The 20643-nt window shown below is 39.0% G+C and overlaps 1 protein-coding gene across 1 annotated transcript in view; it reads right to left on the bottom strand.

Annotated features, from left to right (window-relative positions):
• Positions 1 to 20643, bottom strand: part of NELL2 (neural EGFL like 2) — a 449535-nt gene that overhangs the window by 11407 nt on the left and 417485 nt on the right. Inside the window, exons 17-18 of the mRNA XM_075553021.1 lie at positions 11178 to 11318; positions 656 to 849 (exon numbers count right to left, since the gene is read on the bottom strand). Coding sequence (XP_075409136.1) covers positions 656 to 849; positions 11178 to 11318 — 335 coding nt within the window. The remainder of the gene's footprint in view (positions 1 to 655; positions 850 to 11177; positions 11319 to 20643) is intronic.

Genomic DNA, 20643 nt, shown 5'->3' with positions numbered 1-20643 from the left:
AAATAGACACATATATGTGTGTGTGTGCATTTTTTCACAGCTGTCAAGAGTAGAACTGCTTCATAGGGTCTCTATTAATCTTTATAGGGGCAACGGCCTTAGTTTCCTCTGCAGAGCAGCTGTGGGGCACGGCAGCTGAACTTCTGAATAAATGCTTAACCCACTGCACAACCAGGCCATCTTCACTCGCACACACGCACACACAAGGAAGAACTTAAAAAATTAACACACAGATAGAAGTCTTCAAAAATTAATGGAAAGTCATGACATTTTTAAAACATCCCTTAAACACACACACAACACACACACGCACAGCAATAGGAGGGAACCTCACAAGCATAATATCCATAGAAAAAAAGCCAAACACTGAAGAATACATCCTATATGACTATGTTTATACGAAGCTCTAGAAAATACAAATCAACCATGGCTAGAAGTGGTGAGCATCAGGGGCTTAAGATGTGCGACCGGAAAACCCAAGGGGACATACTGGGCTGATGGAGGTGTTCTGTTATTCAAATGGGTACATATTAATAACATTATGTTAATGAAGGACTGGCTGTACACATTTGTCAAAACCCATCCTGCTGCGCATTTAATATAAAGGCCAATTTGTGCTTCAGCAAAACCGATGAAAACTTGTCTTTATACTAACCTGGCAGGAGCACACAGAGCAGCGGTCGTTTTCCAACACCCAGATCTGACCATTGTGCTTAATTTTTCCATCATGGATACAGTCCCCTGTGCAGTTCTTTCCATGAGGGCACCGGCAGTCGTAGCCGCCATCCAAGTTAAAGCAAACGGTGTCATTGGCACAGCTGTGCCTCCCAGTGCCACACTCGTCGATATCTGCAGCCAAGGGAGACAGCATGGACTGCGCTTAGAAGATGCTCCCTCCGAGGCAACCACTGCAACCACCTGACATCGTGCATCCGCCTGCAAATCCCTTTCCATCGTACTGGCATCCATGTCTTAGAAATGCTGACTAAATTAACGGTAATGGTCTGGGAATTTCAGCGGACAATATGACCATGTTTGATTTGAAAAACCAGAAACCCTTGGCTGCGATTTCAATATTTCTATCTCTGTAAATACATTAGGTTTTGTGCAAGACCTCTCTTTTTCTAACGTAAGAATATGGTTTCAATTTATCAAGCAGAAACATGTGGCAGTGTAGATCTTAATGTTTTATTGAGGGGGGGTTCATCCCAATGGTAAGATGGTCTTTAGAGAAATATGCTTTATAAATGGAAGAGTAAATGGCATGGACCCCTGAGGCATCTCTTTCCATTGCAAACCCGTCTTCCTTGCTGCATACACTCCCCCCCTCCCCCCCGCCCAGGAACTCAAGTCAGTGTTCTGTCCAGGTGTTTCCCACACAGCCCAGCCACTTTCACATTGTCCTTGTGTCCTGCCCTTCACCGACTGAAGGCCAACCGACCTCAGCTATTACGGTATTTCCCACCGAGAGATTACCCTAGTTCTTGACGGCTCCATTTCAGATGACCATTTCTTCCCTTGCCAGACTCAATTGGCAACCACCCATTCTTCACATGACCTCATCTATTCTATGGCAATCACAGCCTAAAGCATTTTCATGCAGACGAAAGGCAAACATATCTTGACCCAGAGATCAAGTCCATAAGAAGAGAAGTGGTGCATTTGCTTTATCCCCATAATTTAAAGGTCACAAGCCAAAAGACATTTCGGTGGTATTGTGTGAGTGGCAGGAAGCAGTGATTTCCCATTTCATTTGTTTCCGCTGAGAGAAGGTCAGGAAAGGACGGATTAAATCACAGCAGAAATGGGTTTAGAGAGAAGACAGAAGGTATAGTTTTAACTAGGGGAATTGGTTTTTCTTGACGATTTAAGAGATGGGGATTAGGAAATACATCCCTTTCTTTAACGGCTTGATTTTAACATTACTTACAGATTTAAAAGGGTCAAAGTTGTATAACTTAGCAAAACTTAAATTCTTAGGTACTAAAGGACTTCAAAAAGTTTGTGGAAGAAATACCGTTATCTTTTAGTTCCACTTTTCCATGAACTTTTAGAAGGCCTCTCAAATGCATTTCTAAAAATGAGGTGACTTATGTAATAATAGTTCTTTTTACCTTGGTGTTTTAAAATTCAAATCTCAATAAAAATCAGTGAAAATACCATAGCTGAAGGTATTTTTATTAGAGCTACAATGTACCTTCTACAGACTGTTTGGCCAAGGCTAATATTACTTACAATTACAGACTGTGATCAAAAGAGACCTTTTAACCAGCATAGAGCTGTATGATTTAAAAGTACATTGGTTTATGAAGTCTTTTTACAGGTCAGAAAAAAAGTATCTCTTTTGGTTAAAGAAATAACAGTTCATAAATTATTTCTATATTTGGTTTGTTTAGAATAATATGTTATATTTGATGAGTTAACCCATGTCTCATATTAAGTATTCTTGTAATTAGATTTGTAGAGTTATAGTAAGCAGAAAAACGTAACTACAGGTATTTAGTTTCCTTGACTACAAACTCTACAAACACCTTCTATTCTATACTTTTAGAACATCTACTATTGTAACATTATCCCTTTAATGCCAGTGGTTGAATTTCTCAATCATTTAAATTTTGTCTAAAATTTTAAAACAAAAGCGTGTAACTTTGCAATGCAATTTCATTTCTTAATATGGCAAAGAGAATCCTTGGTTTTATTGCAGAAGATAAAGAGATGTCATCATAAGAAGTACCTTTTGTTCTTTAGTAAATCTCATTTATAATAGAGAATTAATGAAAATACAGTCGCTACAATAATGATTGGTAGGTACCTGCTGTATGTGGAGAATGTGTAGGCAGAAATATAATAAGGGCCTAATATTCCTTCTTATTGTCCAGTGGGATTTGAAATAGCTTAAATTCATTTTGTTTTCTCTGCTTGTTATTTACAAGCAGTTTTACAATGCAGAACCTCTTCCCAACTGATTGTTGGCAGTGCATTTTGGAATTCATTTTAAAATATAGTTTTATTATAACATAAAATTAATAAATTGAACATATTCAAAATTGTATATTCTGTTTTGAAAAACCTACTAAGATACATAAAAATTCAACTTTAAAAACATGGGTAAGTACTTTAATGAGAGATGCTTGAAGAAATAATGCTGCAAAAAATCCACTGTTCAATTTACTGTCCCATCTTATTTTATCTTACAGCAGTGTTTGGCACAGCCGAGTTAATAGGATGTATTAAAAGACAAAAGTCGACCAGATAATATAAGCATATGCATATATAGTGGTTGATTTGTACCAGATTATCAGTGATTTTCATGCAATGGCTTAGCTAATTTTCATGCTAGTGCTTAAAAAATAGAATCACTGTTCCCATTTTATATGTTAGGAGACTAAGGTACAGAAATATATCATAAGTTTTCCAAGGTCACAAAGCCCTTAAGGTACAGGGACCAGTAGGGGATTGGAGTCAGGGTCAAAGTTTAGCTCTTAATCATAATGCTGATAGTAGTGAGGGTGGAGAGAAATAACAAAAGCAGATAGAATTAACATGATAGTGAACTGTTGGCTATCTCTAAGTAGAACAAGTGATTAGCACATTGCAGTCTGTGGGTCATTTGAGCTGTTCTAGGGAAGCACCTTTAGAGAAGGTCTAGTGATCTTCCAGAACATCAGCCATTGGAAATCTTGTGGAACAAAATTTGAATCTGCTCCGTGGAATTAATAAAAACTGAACTCATTTTTAAAAATGAAATCAATTCAACCGACTCTTCAAAGTTGCAGGAGAGGGAATCCAAACGATGTTTAGAATTTTGTCTTGGAGATTTGGGATCGTGTTATTTACAGAAAGAACACGTTTTTACTAGGGACTAGGGGCAGGGCAGGGATGAGGGTAAACATGAGTTCAGTTTCTGACATGCTGAACGGCTCTTTCCTCTTGGGTGTCCCAATGGAGCTGTTCATTAAGTCATCTAAAATACAGCTCCAGTGCCAGGTGTGGTGCTGCCACTGGGTGATATCTAGTGGGTTCTGACCCAGAGTGACCCTCTGCCCAACAGAACGGAATGCTACAGGATGATCCTGTGCCATCCTAATAGCTGTACCTGTGCCTGAGTTCATTATTACAGCGATGGAATCACTCCATCTCATTCAGGGCCTTCCTCTATTGCTGCCCCTCCACTTTCCCAAGCGTGATCTTGTTCTCCAGGCACCAGTCTCGACTGACAATATGTCCAACATATGCAAGAGAAAGTCTTGCCATCTTTACCACCAAGGAGCCCTCTGGCCTTACTTCTTCCAACACAGATCTGTTTGTCCTGTGAGCTGTCCATGGTACTTACACAAAACATTCTTCTCCAGCAACACAAGTCAAATGCATCTATTCTTCCACGGTCTTCTTTATTAATGTCCAACTCTCTTCACATGCATATGCAGCAATGCAGAATACCATGGCTTGGGTCAGGAGCACCTTAGTCCTCAAAGAAACATCCTTGCTTTTCAGTACTCTAAAGAGGTCTTATACAGCAGATTTACCTAGTACAATACATCTTTTGATCTTTTGACTGCTGCTTCCATGAGCACTGATTGTGGATCCATGCAGGACAAAATCCTGGACACTTGTCATCTTTTCTCCATTTATCATAATGGTACCTATTTGTCCAGTTGTGGAGATTATGGTCTTCTTTACATTGAGTTGTAATCCATAATGAAGGATGCAATCTTTGACCATCAGCAATTGCATCAAGTCCTCCTCACTTTCAGCAAGCAAGCTTGTGTCATCTGCGCGTGGCCGGTGGTTAATAAGCTTTTCCCAATCCTGATGCCATATTCTACTTCAGAGAATTCAGCCTCTTTGATGATTTCATCTGCATACGTATTGGCGAAATATCATGAGAGGTTGCAACCCTGAAGTAAACCTTGTTGATTTTAAACCAGACAGTGTTCCCTTGTTCTGTTCACCCAACTCTCTCTTGATACATGTACAAGTTCTAAATGAGCACAGCCATGTGTTCTTGAATTCTCATTCTACTCAGGTTATCCATATTTTATTGTGGTTCACATAGTCCAATGCCCGGAGTCACAGCCAAGTGTCCTTCAATGCAACACAAGCAAACATCATTTTGGTACTCTGTGCTATGAGCCGAGATGCACCTGACATCAGCAATGTTAACCTTGTTCCATGTCCTCCTCTGAATCCAGCCTGAACGTATGGCAGTTCCCTGTCGATACAGTGCTGTAACCATTATTGATCTTCCACAACATTTTACTTTCATGCAAAATCACGGGTATTGCTCTATAGGTGGAGTATTCTGTAGAGGACCTTTCTTTGGAGTGGGTACAAGTAAGGATATCTTTCTGTCAGCTGACCAATTAGCTGTCTTCCAAATTTCCTGGCATTAACGATTGGGTGCTTCATCAGCGTGTTGAAACATTTCAGTTGGTAGTCTGTCAATTCCTGGAGCCTTGTTTTTGGCTAAATGCTTTCAGTGCAGCTTGAACTTCCTCCTTCAGCATCACTGGTTCTAGTACATAGGCTACCTTCTGAACTTGTGAAACGGACTGCTCCTTTTTGTACAATGACTGCATATTCTTTCCATCTTTCTTTGAGGCTTCCTCCATCATTCGATATTTTGCCCTTCGAAACATTATAGATTGCAACTTGGGGCTTGAATTTTTCCCCCTGTGTTCTTTTAGTTTCAGATATGCAGAGTGTGTCCCTCCCTTTTGGTTTTCTAACTCTAGGTCTTTGAACATTTCGTTACAACATTTGCCTTTGTCTTCTTGAGCTGCCTTTCAAGATTTTCTACTCAGCTCTTTGACTTCAACCTTTCTTCCATTTCCTTTAGCTACTCTATGATTAAGGGCAAGTTTCAGAAGATAGGACTGCGGTAAAGATATCAATTTGGTACAGATGTAGTGTCAACTCTTCCCCTTTAACTATGATTCTTACAAGTGCAAGTTCCAATTTGCTAAGAAAAAAATTTTTTTGCATATATTCTGAGTAAATAGTGTGGAGGCCACATTTGACTTCCTCTAGCTTCAGGAGGGAGAAGGAGAATCTAGTTTCACACCAGCCCAAGGCTAACTAGCAAAGGCCGAGGCTGGACACATCACCAGCCTCCATCCTTCTTTCTCTTTATTTTGACATTATCGGTTCCTCCTAAGGCACTCTTCTTCTCACCTGTCTTTGATAATTTTTTCAAGGGCTACATAGAACTCACACATAATACTCACAATTAAGGGGGTTTATTAGGGAAGTGAACAGGTCACCAGCGTCCAGGATCAGAAAACACGAAGGTCCACAGCGGCACCTCTTCTCCGCCAGCAGCCAAGTCTCTCCTGGTCCTTCTCCTCTTAGTTACTTGGTCCCTTGGCCTCAGGCTTTCCCATCTGCCTCACGGTCTCTGGTTTCAATTCTGCTGTCTCTGGTCCTTCACCATGTGCCCCCTGCCCCCCCACCCCCCAGGGGACTATTCTTTCTGGAAAGTCATTTGATACACTGTTTCTGCTTCTAAGATGGTTCTGTTATACATGTAGGCATGAAGATACTGCCTAATGCTCCAGTAGAGAGTCCGCCACACCTTACTTGCGCGGTCCCACCCAATCGTTTGTCAGTAGGTACAGAGATGAGCCACGTTTCTGCAATTCCACAATGCCACATGTTCACTTTGCCTCTCTGTTTATCAACAATAGCATCGTTCTAAATGTGCCAAATAAACGCTACATACTCCGAGAAGCCTTCTTTGATCCCAAAGACAAGATAATTTGCCTTTTAGTTTTCTCAGAGCTCAAGTATTTATTTAAAAAAACATTTTATTAGGGACTCATACAACTCTTACTCAAGTATTTCTAACTTTAAACCTTACCTTTTTGTTTTCACATCGATTGAAAAAACTCACCACATTCACTCTTATGTGACAGTTGTTGTAAGAGATACAATATCTCTTCAACAAGCTGAGAGCAGTGACCATACCCCCTCCTTCATATTTGTATTCCGCCGACGCCGGGCTACTTGCGTCTATCCAGAAAATACCCATTGAGCTGAGTTAGATTACCATCATCCTGGTCTTTTTCTTAGTTTAGGTTAAATATTTATAGCAAATTTGGCTTGAATGGAATATTCAAGAGATACTATCCCACAGTATATTGGTTTCAATAATTCAAAAACTCTCACTATGCTTAAGGATCATCAAGACATTATAGCAATGAAGGGAAACATGGACATTAACAGAAAAGATACTTATAAGACATGTGGAACGAAATAATGGGCGCTCTTGCCAGACAGAGGTAACTTTTCAGGTGCAGTGGAGACGACGCATGGACAAGGAGCATGGACCTCTGGTAATTACCCGGGGATTAAATAGATGAACAGAACAGCACAGCACACTGTGCATGGTTGCAATTTATAAACACACATCGCAGATTCCACAGCCTGAAAAATAGTGAGACAGTGCATGGTCATGCGTTCAGATCTTTCACTACAGATCTTAGGCTTCAGAGGCAGCGTAAACTCACTGATGTGGCTATTTGGAATTTTGCCCATTTGGAATTTTTATTCCAGCAACTGAAAAATGTCACCTGTTCAGATATTAACATACTTTGAAGATTCCTCCTTCTAAACACTAATACTACAATCCCACAAATCATTGGAATTTCAGTAAATAAATATACTTTTAAAGTGGTCTCTTTTTTTATTACTTTCAGCCTTAGATAGAATCTTAGCTTTAGTCTTATTTTACAATGTGGGATTATTGTAAAAAGAATACTTCATACCATGCTGTCCTTTGATATGGTAGATTTTTCTAATAACTTTACAAACTGGATCAGTAAACAATAGTACAATAATCTTTTTAGAATTGTGATTTTAAAATATTTCCTGTTGTTTTGGGATTTGTAGAATATAATTAAATAGTATTTTCTGTATAGGAGGGTTTCATAAAATCCTTCATGTCCTTATCTTAATATTTGTCATGTTCTGTTTTCATGGACAGTTTATGATTTTGTTTTTTGGATTGAACACATGAATATATTGGTTTTTCCCTGTTCAGTACGATAGATTTATTTCTAATATACTGTTGATTAAGTGTCTACTACATAGTAGATATGCATTAAGCAATTAAATGAACACCTAAAATACTAATGATCAATTTTGGGTAGTAGGGGGAGATTGTAATTATTTATGTTCATTAAAAGCTTAGCTGTCTATCTGTCTAGCCATCTATCTGTCATCTACCCATCATCTATCACCTCTCAATTTTTTTATTTTATAAAATTGACTATCTATTATGTGTGAGGCACTGCTCTAGTTACTGAACACCGACAGCTCTGAAGTATACAAAATCCCTTTTTTTGCATTCTAGTACGTAGATAATAATAAATCTGACTTGTCTATTAGAAATCCAAACTAAGTTGTTTAATAGGCAACTAGATATATGGAATCTGGAATGAAGAAAGAGGTCTAAGTAAGGAAAATCATTTGAACAACCAAGGACAGCTAGAGGACACTTTAAATATGGGACTGGCTTGTTTGAGGGTTGAGAACAGGTGGAGAAACTGCCAAGGTCTGAGTCTTGGGACACTTGCTCGTGTAGCCCTGACAGTGAGGGCAGATTGTGCAGTGAAAACGCCACCAGGGAAAGAGATCGATCGCTAAAGCCAGGTGAAGAAAGTTATGTTTTGATAAAAAAAAAAAAGATCAATTGGGTGAAATGTCCAAGTGTTACATAAAGTGACAGCAAGTGGCGGGTGTCTTTGGCAAAGTAAAAAGAGTATTTACTGAGGCAGTGAGACTAAAGACACATGGGTGTGTTTAAGAGACAAATGGAAGGGAGAAAGGAGAGATCATAAGTAGAGAAGATTCTTTCAAGGAGATTTGTTCTAGAAACCAAAATCCCTGCTATGAAGTTGATTTCAACTCACAGTGAATCTACAGGATCGAACAGAACTGTTTGTGTGGGTTTCTGAGACGTTAAACCGCTACGGGAGCAAACAGCTTGATCTCCCCCCCACCCCCATGAGAGTGGTTGGTGATTCAAACCACCAACCTTGTGGTTAGCAGGTCAGTGCGTAGCCCACTAAACCACCAGGGACCCTTAAGCAAAACCGAAACTCAGTGTCATCGTTGAGTTAATTACAACTCAGATGATCCTATAGCACAGAACAGAACTGTCATTATGGATTTCTGAGAGGATCAGTCACTGTGGGAGTAGAAAGCCTCGTCTTTCTTCAGAGGAGTGGCTGGTGATTTTGAAATGCCAACCGTGTGGTTAGGAGCCAAATGGATATATATACATATATATATGTATATATATATATCCATTTTTTTAAAAGGTGTTCTTAACAAAAAGGAGCTCTGGAGACTTCTTCCCACTACAGAACATGGCCAAGTAGCCTAGGAAGAGCCAAATGACAGTGTTTGCTCTGCCTTCTGAACAGCACTCTGTGGCACCTGGTGTTTTTTACATGGCTGGAAATATTGATCCTGGAACATTCAGAAATGCAAGAAAATGTCCTTGCCCCTCAGAGGTTAAGGTTAGTTTTGAGTGAGGCGTTGTAGCCTCTAAGCCTTCCCGTGCTTGTATGAACATCAGGAAGGAGCCTCTGCTCCAGGTGGGGAGCTTTCTGGTTCAGATTCTGCACTGCAGCTCACCTAGGGCTCTGGGCATTGGCACCCATCACCCAACCCAATCTGCTTCACTTCTCTCTGCGCGCCCAAGAATAAAGACACCTTATCATTTTGGTGTCAATTACTGCTAAGTTACAGATTCCCAAAGGTGTTCGTGGACCCTGCCATCTTAGCTTCGCTGTCTCTCAGGCTATGAAGGTGCAAACACAAATGGGGAGAATAATGAATTCTGCAGTGTTGTTTGTTTGTTTGTTTTGTTCCTATGCCAACACTCGTGATGACAGACCTGCTCAGTTGTAGGTAGATCCTCTGGCAGTTATTCACTGGCTACCTTGATTCTGCCTGCTTTCTAAAATTCTTGACTCTTAATAGGGGGATCAAGTTATTTTATAGCCAATTCATTGGGAATATTTAAACATCAATAGCAAGTAATAAAATAGAATCTAATTGAATTCCTCACTCCATTTACTCACTACTTCAAGATCTAAAGACTCCTGAAGATAGGAACACGACATCTGCTTTTTTCACCTGTCCGCAATCACAGAGCACCTCGTCTTTGGCCAGGCAAGCCGGAAGTGACGCACAGTCCAGGGTGGCAAGTGGTGTGCTCAGGAAGAACTTGCTTTATTGTGCTTCACTTTACCTTGCCTTTCAGCTCTACATTTGACGTTATTTTGTTTTACAAATTGAAGTTTTGTGGCAAGCCTGCGCTTACTTCTTACCTCTGTCTCAAATTTTGGTAATTCTCGCAATATTTCGAACTTTTCCATAACACTATTGCACACTTTTAGACTCAAACCAGACCAAGGTCACTGGCTGTGGGTCAAGTCTGCCACACGGTGACTGTACAGATGGCTCCGGAGCTGCACGTCTTCACAGGAGCAGGAGGCAGCAGCTTTCCTCTTTGGAAGCCACTGCTGGGTTTCAATAGTCCAACGCTGACTCAAGAGTGTCACCAGGGCTCCCTGACGGATTAGAGAACGGTGCACTGGGAAAGCGGCGTGTCTGTGTAACTAGCAATGGTGATTTATTCGTCTGATTGTGGTGGCCTAGAGCTGAATCTACAATATGCTCTGGGGATGCGTGCATAGTATCCCTAGTCATATTGTCACTGTACTTTTATTTCCTCCATCTCCATCTTCCCTCTTTCCTACTCTCTGCATTTCTTCTTTTGATTTAGTTACAGATCAGATTTTGTGTAGATTTTAAATATATAAATTAAATTAAATTTATAAAATACATTTTACATTTTGAGATACTATAGATGAATTCATTCTGAAAACATTTCTCAAGTTGTATGTATCAATAAGGAATTGTTTAATGTCATCAATTTAATTATCTTTAAATCAATTAATAACAATTATTTAATGCATAATTAATAATACCATCATGAGGAACTACAAGTTAGCTTTTTAACAAATCTCCAATCACTGTAGTGTAAATATAGGACAAAATCATCCACAAATTAAAAATATGGCTGAAGATTTACCATTTCAATCTTACTATAGCTTCCTCAAGTTCAAGAGGAGGTCTTGCACTTTGGATCTTCTTGTACTGACCTTCACATGATTCTCCATTTGGCGAAAACATGCCATTGTCATGGTAGCCATCTCTACACTCACAGTGGTACCATCCAGGCAGGTTAATGCAGCTAGCGCGGCTGTCACACTGCACAAAGCCATCAGAGCATTCATCAATATCTGTGTGGCAAGAAAAGAAAGGGAGTTTGAAATGTCTACAGAAATAGAAATTCTGCTACAACACTATTAACATTTGTAATGCCAGGAGATCCTGGAAATCGAGAAAGTAAGAAAATCCACTTAATTGTTAAAGGCTGTGCTCTAAGTTAAATTATATATCATTGGACAGATTAATGATCCTATAACTAGAATTACCAAATGTTCCATGAGGATGGTTTATAATGTTCCCCAACAAAATGATAAGGACATCTTTAAAGTGAACCAGAGACATGTAAAGGCCATAGATTTATGAATGAATTTTGAGCACATACTTAATTGTAGCCTGAATCTAAGAGCACTTAGTTGTTCTTATGATATGGACCTACCAGAAACTTGCCTTCATGAAAGTGCTATAGCAAAATGTGGTGAAGAAAGCAGATGGTGCTGAGCTCTCAGAGTCCTATGTGGACGGACTCGTTAAGACGTGTCTTAAAACAAGCAGCCATCCGAGAGAGGTGTCAGCTAAGTCCATAGGGAAGAAGTACAACAGCCTGTGTGATCTAAGGGTTGCAAATAATATACTCCAGAATTGGAAGAGGGAATGGTATTAGAGTATACATTCTGAGCAACCAGTTTTCAGAAGACTGTGCATGACAGTGGAGACTAAAATCCATTTGCAGGGTCCCCACGTAGATTAAGCCTCCCGTGACTACCCTCTGAACACTGACCAGCGATGTGAACAGCTGCACTATCAGAGTGGATGAGAAAATGGATTAATGCAGATGTAGCTAAGTTAAAATGCAACACTTTATCACTTGCTCTCCCTTTTGACCCATGTTGAATTTGTTCTAGTTTTCAATATTTTTTGCTTCCTTCTTGATTGAGGGTTTTCTCTGTTTTATTTTATTGCTGCTGGATTTTTAATTTTTTCTTTGTAAGTTTTTCCTATATGAAATCCAGCATAGGTGAACCTGAAGAGACTGTAACTGAATGAACAGTTTCTTAGGGTGTGGCAAGGGAGCTTGGGAGGAAATGGAGAGCAAAGAGCAATGAGTACATGGAATAAGAAAATGTCCTACAATTGACTGTGGTCATGATTGCACAACTCTTTTTAATATGATAAACCACCGAATCTCAATAATATTTGAATTATATGAGGGGGTACCCAAATAAAATGGAATTTCTTTGGAAAGTTATATATTTTAATTTTTTTTAACAAAAACAACCTTATCACCTTCAAAGTACTCTCCATTACACTTAATACATTTGTCAAATCTGCTATTCCATTCTTGGTGACATTTTTCAAACTCATCAGCTTTGATGGCTGACAACACCTCCCTCGTTTTTTTCTTCCCCTCTTTCACATTGTCCAATCACTTTCCCTTCACATCCCTCTTCAATCACAGAAACAAAAGGATGCGGCACAGAGTGAGGTCGGGTGAGTAAGGTGCGTGGGGAAAGAGAAGCATGCTTTCTTTTTTTGATAAAACTGGTGCACTGAGATGGCTGCATGAGCAGGTACAGTGTCATGGTGGCAAAACCAGTCCCCCATCTGCCACTATTTAGACCTTTTTGGTCACACGCTGTTACGCAATCGTTTCAGACCCTCTAAATAGAAAGCTTGATTAACTCTCTGACCTGGAGGAATGAACTCCAGATGGATTATGAGTGAACATTTTGTTCCTCTCGGAGTTGACAGACATCCAGAACGAGGTTTGTCATTAGTGGCCATTTCACCTTTTTTGAGACACGAAAACCACTCAGACACTTGAGTTTTTCCCAAAGCGCTGTCCTTGTGAGCTGTGTTCAACATCACAACACTTTCTACAGCATTTTTCTTGAGCAGGAAACAATATTTCATAGCCGCATGCTATTCTCTTAAATTGGCCATCACAGAAAACGAGGTTCTAGTAAAACTGTTTTTATGAAAAAATTCATTGTGACCACAGAGAACCTTCCCGGGCAACACCGCTGGGTGCACCAACGCAGAGTGGGCTGCTTGATGCTCACCTAGTGCAATTCTGTTTTTTGGGGGTACCCCCTCCTCTGCTAACAAAATTATTGAAAATAATAATGAGACAGGATTAGTGTAGAGGATATCATCAGTCGATTGGTTTTGAGATATAAAAGCTATTAATGAAGTGAGCAGCGGAGAGCTGGGTTAAGATAGATGCCAAGCTCCAAGGAGAGCCCCAGAGGGACCAGGAAGCAGAAACTGAAGAGATAAGGCTTCTTTTCCAGGACAACAGAGAGAGAAAGACTCCCCCATAGTCACAGCTTGGAATTCGGACTTTGAAGACAGTGAATGAGTTGAGCCTACAAAACTTTGAGAAAAAAAGTTTATGTTTGTTCGAACCCAAATAAGTAAATAGCACCAGAAATATAAACCTCTACTCATTCAGTTCTTGATATATCCAACGTTCCTTTAGTAAAGAGTATGCCAAGCAGCCTCTTAGATTGAACAATAGATGAAAAGATAAACACTGCGTCACTGCAACAGTTTATCATTAGTTTTGAACAAGGAATGGCTTTGCTTCTTGGAGTCCTTTTCTCAAAAGGAAAGTTCCACTGTCAGAAATCCCAGGGCCATCCTGACACAGCTGATGTGGATGGCTCTTGTGCGCTAAGGCTTCAGCGGGCTTGTGAAACAGTCTGTTGGTACTTTAGGGTTCTCTTCACCAATGGGCTTCCGATTTAAAAATGGGTCCCAAATGTATGCTCATATAAGCTTAACGTAGTCCTTTCTTCTAACTCAAATGATGCATGAAATTAATTACATCCCTCCTTACTGCATGAGAAACAAAACAGGTTGGGGTTTAAGCATTAGCAAACCAGAACTGAACTCACTGCCATGGGGTCAATGCTGGCTCATAGTGACCCCTGTGGGTTTGCAAGACTATAACTGTTTATGTGAGCAGATAGCCCAGTCTCTCTCCCATGGAGATTCTGGTGGTTTAGAACTGCCAACCTTGGAGATCATAGACAAATGCATAACCACTATGCCACCAGGACTCCTCTAAGATATATCGGTCAGTGTTATTAAGATCATGAAAGAAGGCTAGGGTCTCTCATTTCAGAAGAATTTGGTCATTAAGTTTGATGAATTTGAAGGCATTATACTGGAACGGGAAACCCTGGGGGTGTAGTTGTTATAAATTGGGTTGCTAATTGCGAGGTCAGCAGTTCAAAACCACCAGCCACTCCATGGGAGAAAGATGGCACTTTCTACTCCCATTAAGAGTCACAGTCTCGGAAACACAGAGGGACAGTTCTCCCTTACTCTGGCGGTGGCTATCAGTCAGCATCGACTTGATGGTGGAGAGTTTGGAGCTTTTTTACATTAGTGAAACAGAGCCTTCTCCATTGTAGCAACTTCATCCCTTGAATACCTTTAGCTTTCAATGTGATCTTTTCTTTCTGCCTTAGCATATGAGTTCTGCATTTACTCAGACTTCATGATATATGAGGGGCTTCAAAAAGTTCATGGAAAATAGATGTTAAAAATAATAATTTTTTCCCACAAAATGTTTGAGTCTCCCTGTATTGAAATTGCTACTATTTACAGTTTTTCTCACCTATAACTTTTCTTTATCCAATCACCTGTCCCACTCCTAGAATGCTTCATCCCCTTCTACTAAGAATCATATTACTTAGTAATTTCTTGCTTGAGATATAAAACGACCCCTTACATCATGTATTTTCACATAAAATTTGAGCACCTTTTATTATTAAATTGTTATTATTACATGGCATTTTAGATGATGAACATGAAAATATATCCATCATTCCTTAATATACCATTCAATAGTCCTTTATTACCTGTTCAGTGTTAACGGGAGCTCTGGTGGCATAGTGGATTATGTGTTGAGCTACTAAGCACAGTTTAAATCCACCAGCTGCTCCATGCATGAAAGATGAGGCTGTCCGCCCCTCTAAACAGTTAGAGCTTTGGAAATCCACAGGAGCGGTTCTACTCTCTCCTATGGGGTTGCTATGAATTGGAATAGACTCTGCAGCAGTAAGTTTTATATTAGCTTGTCTATGTGTTAAGTACTAAGTGGTGAGGCAACAATGTATAAATCAATAGCCCTCATTAAGTTTGTTGTCCTTAAACAATATTTTATCTTAATATAAATGCATTTATGAAAATAGGAGCTAATATTTCTGATATACCTTCCACCATATCTTCCACTTACAGTGTTTAAGTCATAATGGGAAAGTATTTTAATTGTCACATATATTTACTTTTTAAAATTATACCCATTCATAGCAAACAAAATTAATAGTACTAATGTGAAGTTTTATTGAAACTCAAAAAGTGAGACTAATTGGAAAAATAAAAATAAGTAACTATTCATATGATGATTTATGGGTATGGGGAAATTATAAAATAGTATATAAGTGATTGACATTTTGAAAGCCCCAAAATGCAATGTGGGGCAATATATCTATATTTCAAGAGGATATGTTGAGTGGTTCTTAACAGAGTGACATGCCTTTGTTCAACTAAAACATAATCCAGTTTATTATATATATATAAATACACATACATGCATACATATACCATGGTTCCAGATTATGTGCTTGCTACCATGTAAAATAGAGAAGAAAAACTTTCTAGATGAGGTACAGTATTTCATTTTATTTTATAACTGCAATAATTTTGTTTTTTTAGTGTAAATTTTCTGGGTTGGGTATTCATTAAAATGAAGGTATACATACATACATGCCTGTATATAGACCTCCATAAAGGCCCTTTGTCTCCCAGTTCTTTCCTCTGTTTTCTTTTACTTTCCTCTTGTCCCACTATCATCCTCAGCCTTCATTTGGGTTTCAGTAATTTCTCTCAGTTACATTGCCCTTGGTCAATCCCTACCAAGCCTTTCACACCCTCCGTGCCACTGATTTTGGATCACTTGTTGTTCCCTTGTCCATGGGTTGGTCAACACCACCTTCCTTTACCCCACCTCCTCCTCTCTCATGTCCCCCAGAACCATCAGTCCTGTTGTTTTCTCTTCCAGAATGTTCATCCAGCCTATCTTATCTAGATTGACCTTCAGCGATAATAATATGCACCAAAAAACAAACAAAACAAGACATAGCAAAATAAGGTGACAAAAATATTTATATATGATGATGGGGAAATAGATCTACGGGCATATATTTATAGGTTTAGTATTAAGGTAGCAGATAGACATTGGGCCTCCACTCAAGTACTCCCTCAATACAAGAATACTTTCTTCTATTAAATTGGCATTCCATGATGCTCACCTTCCCAACACTATCACTGAAGAAAAATGTGTCCATAAGCAAATGTGGTGAAGAAAGCTGATGGTGCCCAACTATCAAAGATATAGCATCTGGGTTCTTAAATGCTTGAAGCTTTTACAAGTGGCCATCTAGCTCAGAAGTAACAAAGCCCACAATGAAGAAGAACACCAGTCTGTGAGGTCATGAGGTATCTAAGGGATCAGGTATCAAGAATCATAGCATTGTAAATTAGGGGGAGTGCAGATTGGGGACCCAATGCCCATCTGTAGGCAACTGGATATCCCCTTACAGAAAGGTCGTGGGGAGGAGATACGCCAGTCAGGGTGCAGTGTAGCACTGATGAAACACACAACTCTCCTCTAATTCTTAAATTCTTCCTCCACCCCACAACTCTCATGAACCTATTTCTACCTAACAAATCTGGCTAAACCAGAGGATGTACACTGGCACAAATAGGAACCACAAACACAGGAATCCAGGACAGATAATTCCTTCAGGACCAGTGGTAAGAGTGGTGATACCAGAGGGCGAACGGAAGGTGGGGTAGAAAGGGGACCCGATTACAAGGATCTACATATAATCTCTCTGGGGGATGGACAAAAGGAAAGTGGGTAAACAGAGATATCGGACAGTGTAAGATATGACAAAATAATAATAATTTATAAATTATCAAGGGTTCATGAGGGAGAGGGAAGAGGGGAGGGAGGGGAAAAATGAGCAGCAGATACCAAGGGCTTAAGTAGAAAGCAAATGTTTTGAGAATGATGAGGGGCAGCAAATGTACAAATGTGCTTGACACACAATGGATATGTGTATGGATTATGATAACAGTTGTATGAGCCCCAATAAAGTAATTTTTTTAATCATCAAATGAAAAAACAGAAGGTGTACTTAAATTTTGGCAGTGTTCATTTCAATCCAAAAAGGTATGTTTAAATAATGTTTGACTCATGAATATAATTAATGCCAAAATCTAATAGATTATTTTATTTATAAGATATTTGGTAATATCCATGATTTTAGTTACTCAGCAAATACTTAGTAAAATAATATTTGAAATCTGATTCACAATTTATGGTTTTTATATATTTTACAAAACACAGACATTAATGTAAGTTAAAATATATAAAAGGAATATAGAGTAATAAGAAAATCCTAAAAACAAAAAAAAACAATTTTTTGCTTAATTATTTCTTGGACATTTTCAAATTTGGAACTAATGTTTACATTTTCTAATTGAGTTAAAAACAAAGAATATTAGGTGTACAGACAAAAATATTATGCTATTTCCTTTAAGAACTGCCATACCAAATTTCAGCCACTTTCCAAACTGAGTAAAAATACAGCCATGTGTCCCTCAATGCCCATGATATGTTCTGTGAACTAGGACCCTTTGTGAGTGAGACACTGTGTGAACACGATGTAGGACCCATTGTTTCAACATCTTGTACACACTTCATGCCTCAGCACATGCTACAAGGAATTCATTGTGGTGCCTTGGACTCGATCCTCATCCTGGACATTTTCTTTATAGCTGATACAGGTCCCTCTCCCAAAGCCTGGCATTTCTTCCCCCTTGGTTTTGAGACAAAGCTAGATTGGGAGCGATCACGTTCACTGCTTTTGCAGTTTGAGATGTTTAACAGCCTTTGTTTCACTTCTCAGCTGCTATACCTCCCCTTTGACTCCGGCTGCGGCTCTCATTAGCAATGGAGTGGCTGTGCTTGGGAGTTGTGATAGACTTCAGAGTAATATTTTTGAAGGAAAATTAAACAGAGAGATAGCACCACCATGCTCAAGGGACATATAATATATGAAGTGGGGTTCCGCTGCCTATGAATCAAAGCATGCCCTTTTATGGTAAATTTTAGATAGAAAGTATAGTACAGTGCATACATAAGCCAATAAATAACACAGACGTGTATTGGGACTATCAAGACATATGCATTATAGGTAATAGATGAGGGGGATTTATTTACACAGTTCACAGAAATATTGACTAAAAAGGAATGGATTTTTTTTTTAACCAACTGTTTCAAGCCCCTTCTCATGCACTGTGCGATCACCTGGAGTAGAGCCTTTGCTCCGTCTCTAAGAGACACGAGACACAAGGGGTTGGGTCGGGGGAGCAATTGCATTCACTGTGTAGAGTTCCGCAATGGGGATTTCGAACCTCTCTTGTATCCTTGTAGGACAATGAACATCTATGTGGTTGGACATTGCCCAAATGATGTTATATAGTACATGACTGTATAAAAAGATTAGTACCAGATGCAGAGCTCATATGCCCTGGTCTGGGGCTATAAAAGACTCAATTTTGTACTCTGTGGATAAAATATATAGTACCCTAAACATATTTTTATGAAAAACTATTGATTTCATGTTATATTCCTAGAAGATAACTAGTTCTTGGTTCCTTAGGGACAATCAGAACTTTTCGGTGGCTACATAGAAACACTAGCAGTGTTAGTATGATGCTCTCCCAAAGCACCAGCAAGCTAACATCCTAAAGATGCTTAGCTACCCAACAGCAGTCAGGAATGCAGTCAGACACCAGAGACCAAGATCTACTTAGATAATACAAATGGGGGCCACTGCTGAGAACCGATTTTCCTAGAAAGCACACATATTTTGATGTCATCATTACAAACCAACTAACGGGGGGAAAAGGAAGGAAAAAGTCTTAAGGAAGAGCGTGCTTATTTATGATGAGTCTTGTTTCCCTTAACTTCCTCCGGCACGGTGGCACACGACTGATGCCTCCTACAAGACATAGGCCACTGGGTTCACGGGTTAAAAAAAAAATCAGAAAATGGCTTTTGCCATCAACTTTTAAAGGGTCATTTTAGAAAACAAATTCTTTGTAAAATAAATGCATTTATAGAATGAGACATCTGAATGCAAAACTCTTTCTCATGCAAACTAACAATTACTACAAAAATATAACACATACTTTTTTAAGTGCAAATATTTATCTAGCTAAAACAAACTCTACTCATTTACTCTTCTCTCTTAAACTCAGAGGAAAATGATTAGTTGCTACTTCCACATTGCATTCAAAGCAAAGGCTAAACCATTTTCGAGAGGAGGATAACATTTCTAATGACAGTCAAATAATAAGAATACTGTCTTTCATGGTTTATCAACATTTCATATAAAAATATTGTTTGACTTATTTATATCACCATCTTATGAAACAGTAGTTAAATTCTATTGATGAAGAGCAGGCAATTAGAGAGCCCTCAAACAATTAATTAATTCTTAATTACCCAAATGTGGGTTATTTGTTGTCTACAATACCTACAATATATATTTTAACTACAAGTTCATGTCTTGCTAGCTTGGATTTGGCTGCTAGGAAGTCTGCCTCCGATATTTAGTTGTGAGTACACTGAAGGTTGAAAACTCATTTGGTATTATAGGATTTATAATAAAATATTCAAAACACATTTAAATATAAAACAACTAAATTTTGCTAGCAGAAAACTGAAGTGTTCATATGAATTTTTTCCCTAAATTTTATTTTGTAATCGAAAATGTACACAGCAAAACATACACCGGGGCAAGTTTGTACATGTACAATTTAGGGGCATTAATTACATTCTGCATGCTGGTTAACTATTCACACTCTCCTTTTGTCTGAGTTTCACATCCCTTCTTTACATAAATTCATTTCCCCCTAAGTTTACTCTCTAATGTGCAGTGGTTATGCATGGTCCAAAGCTTGTAACCACCAGCCGCTCTGTGGGAGAAAGTCAGGGTTTTTGACTCCCGTAAATAGTCTTGAACACTCACAGGGGCAGTTCTCCCTTGTCCTGTAGGGTAGCCAGCTATGAGTTGGCATCGATTCAATGGTGGTGAGTTTGGTTTTTGGTTTGGTTCTCATTTGATTCCATATACATAGTTCTTAAACTAGCATAATGATCGAGGTAAAACTTTTGTATTACTTACAGCTAAATGACTGATCAATATCATTATGACGTGAAGGGATATTTTTGGTTTAAGCTGTAAGATTATTTCAGGGCCATAGGTGTAGGGTTTGCACCCAGCCTCCAAGCATCTAGAAACTTGGGAG

This window comes from Tenrec ecaudatus, chromosome 6, assembly GCF_050624435.1.
Source record: "Tenrec ecaudatus isolate mTenEca1 chromosome 6, mTenEca1.hap1, whole genome shotgun sequence".
In the NCBI taxonomy this organism is placed as follows: Eukaryota; Metazoa; Chordata; class Mammalia; order Afrosoricida; family Tenrecidae; genus Tenrec; species Tenrec ecaudatus.
Note: the sequence above shows the minus strand (reverse complement) of the source record. Positions and strands in the feature narration are given on the sequence as shown.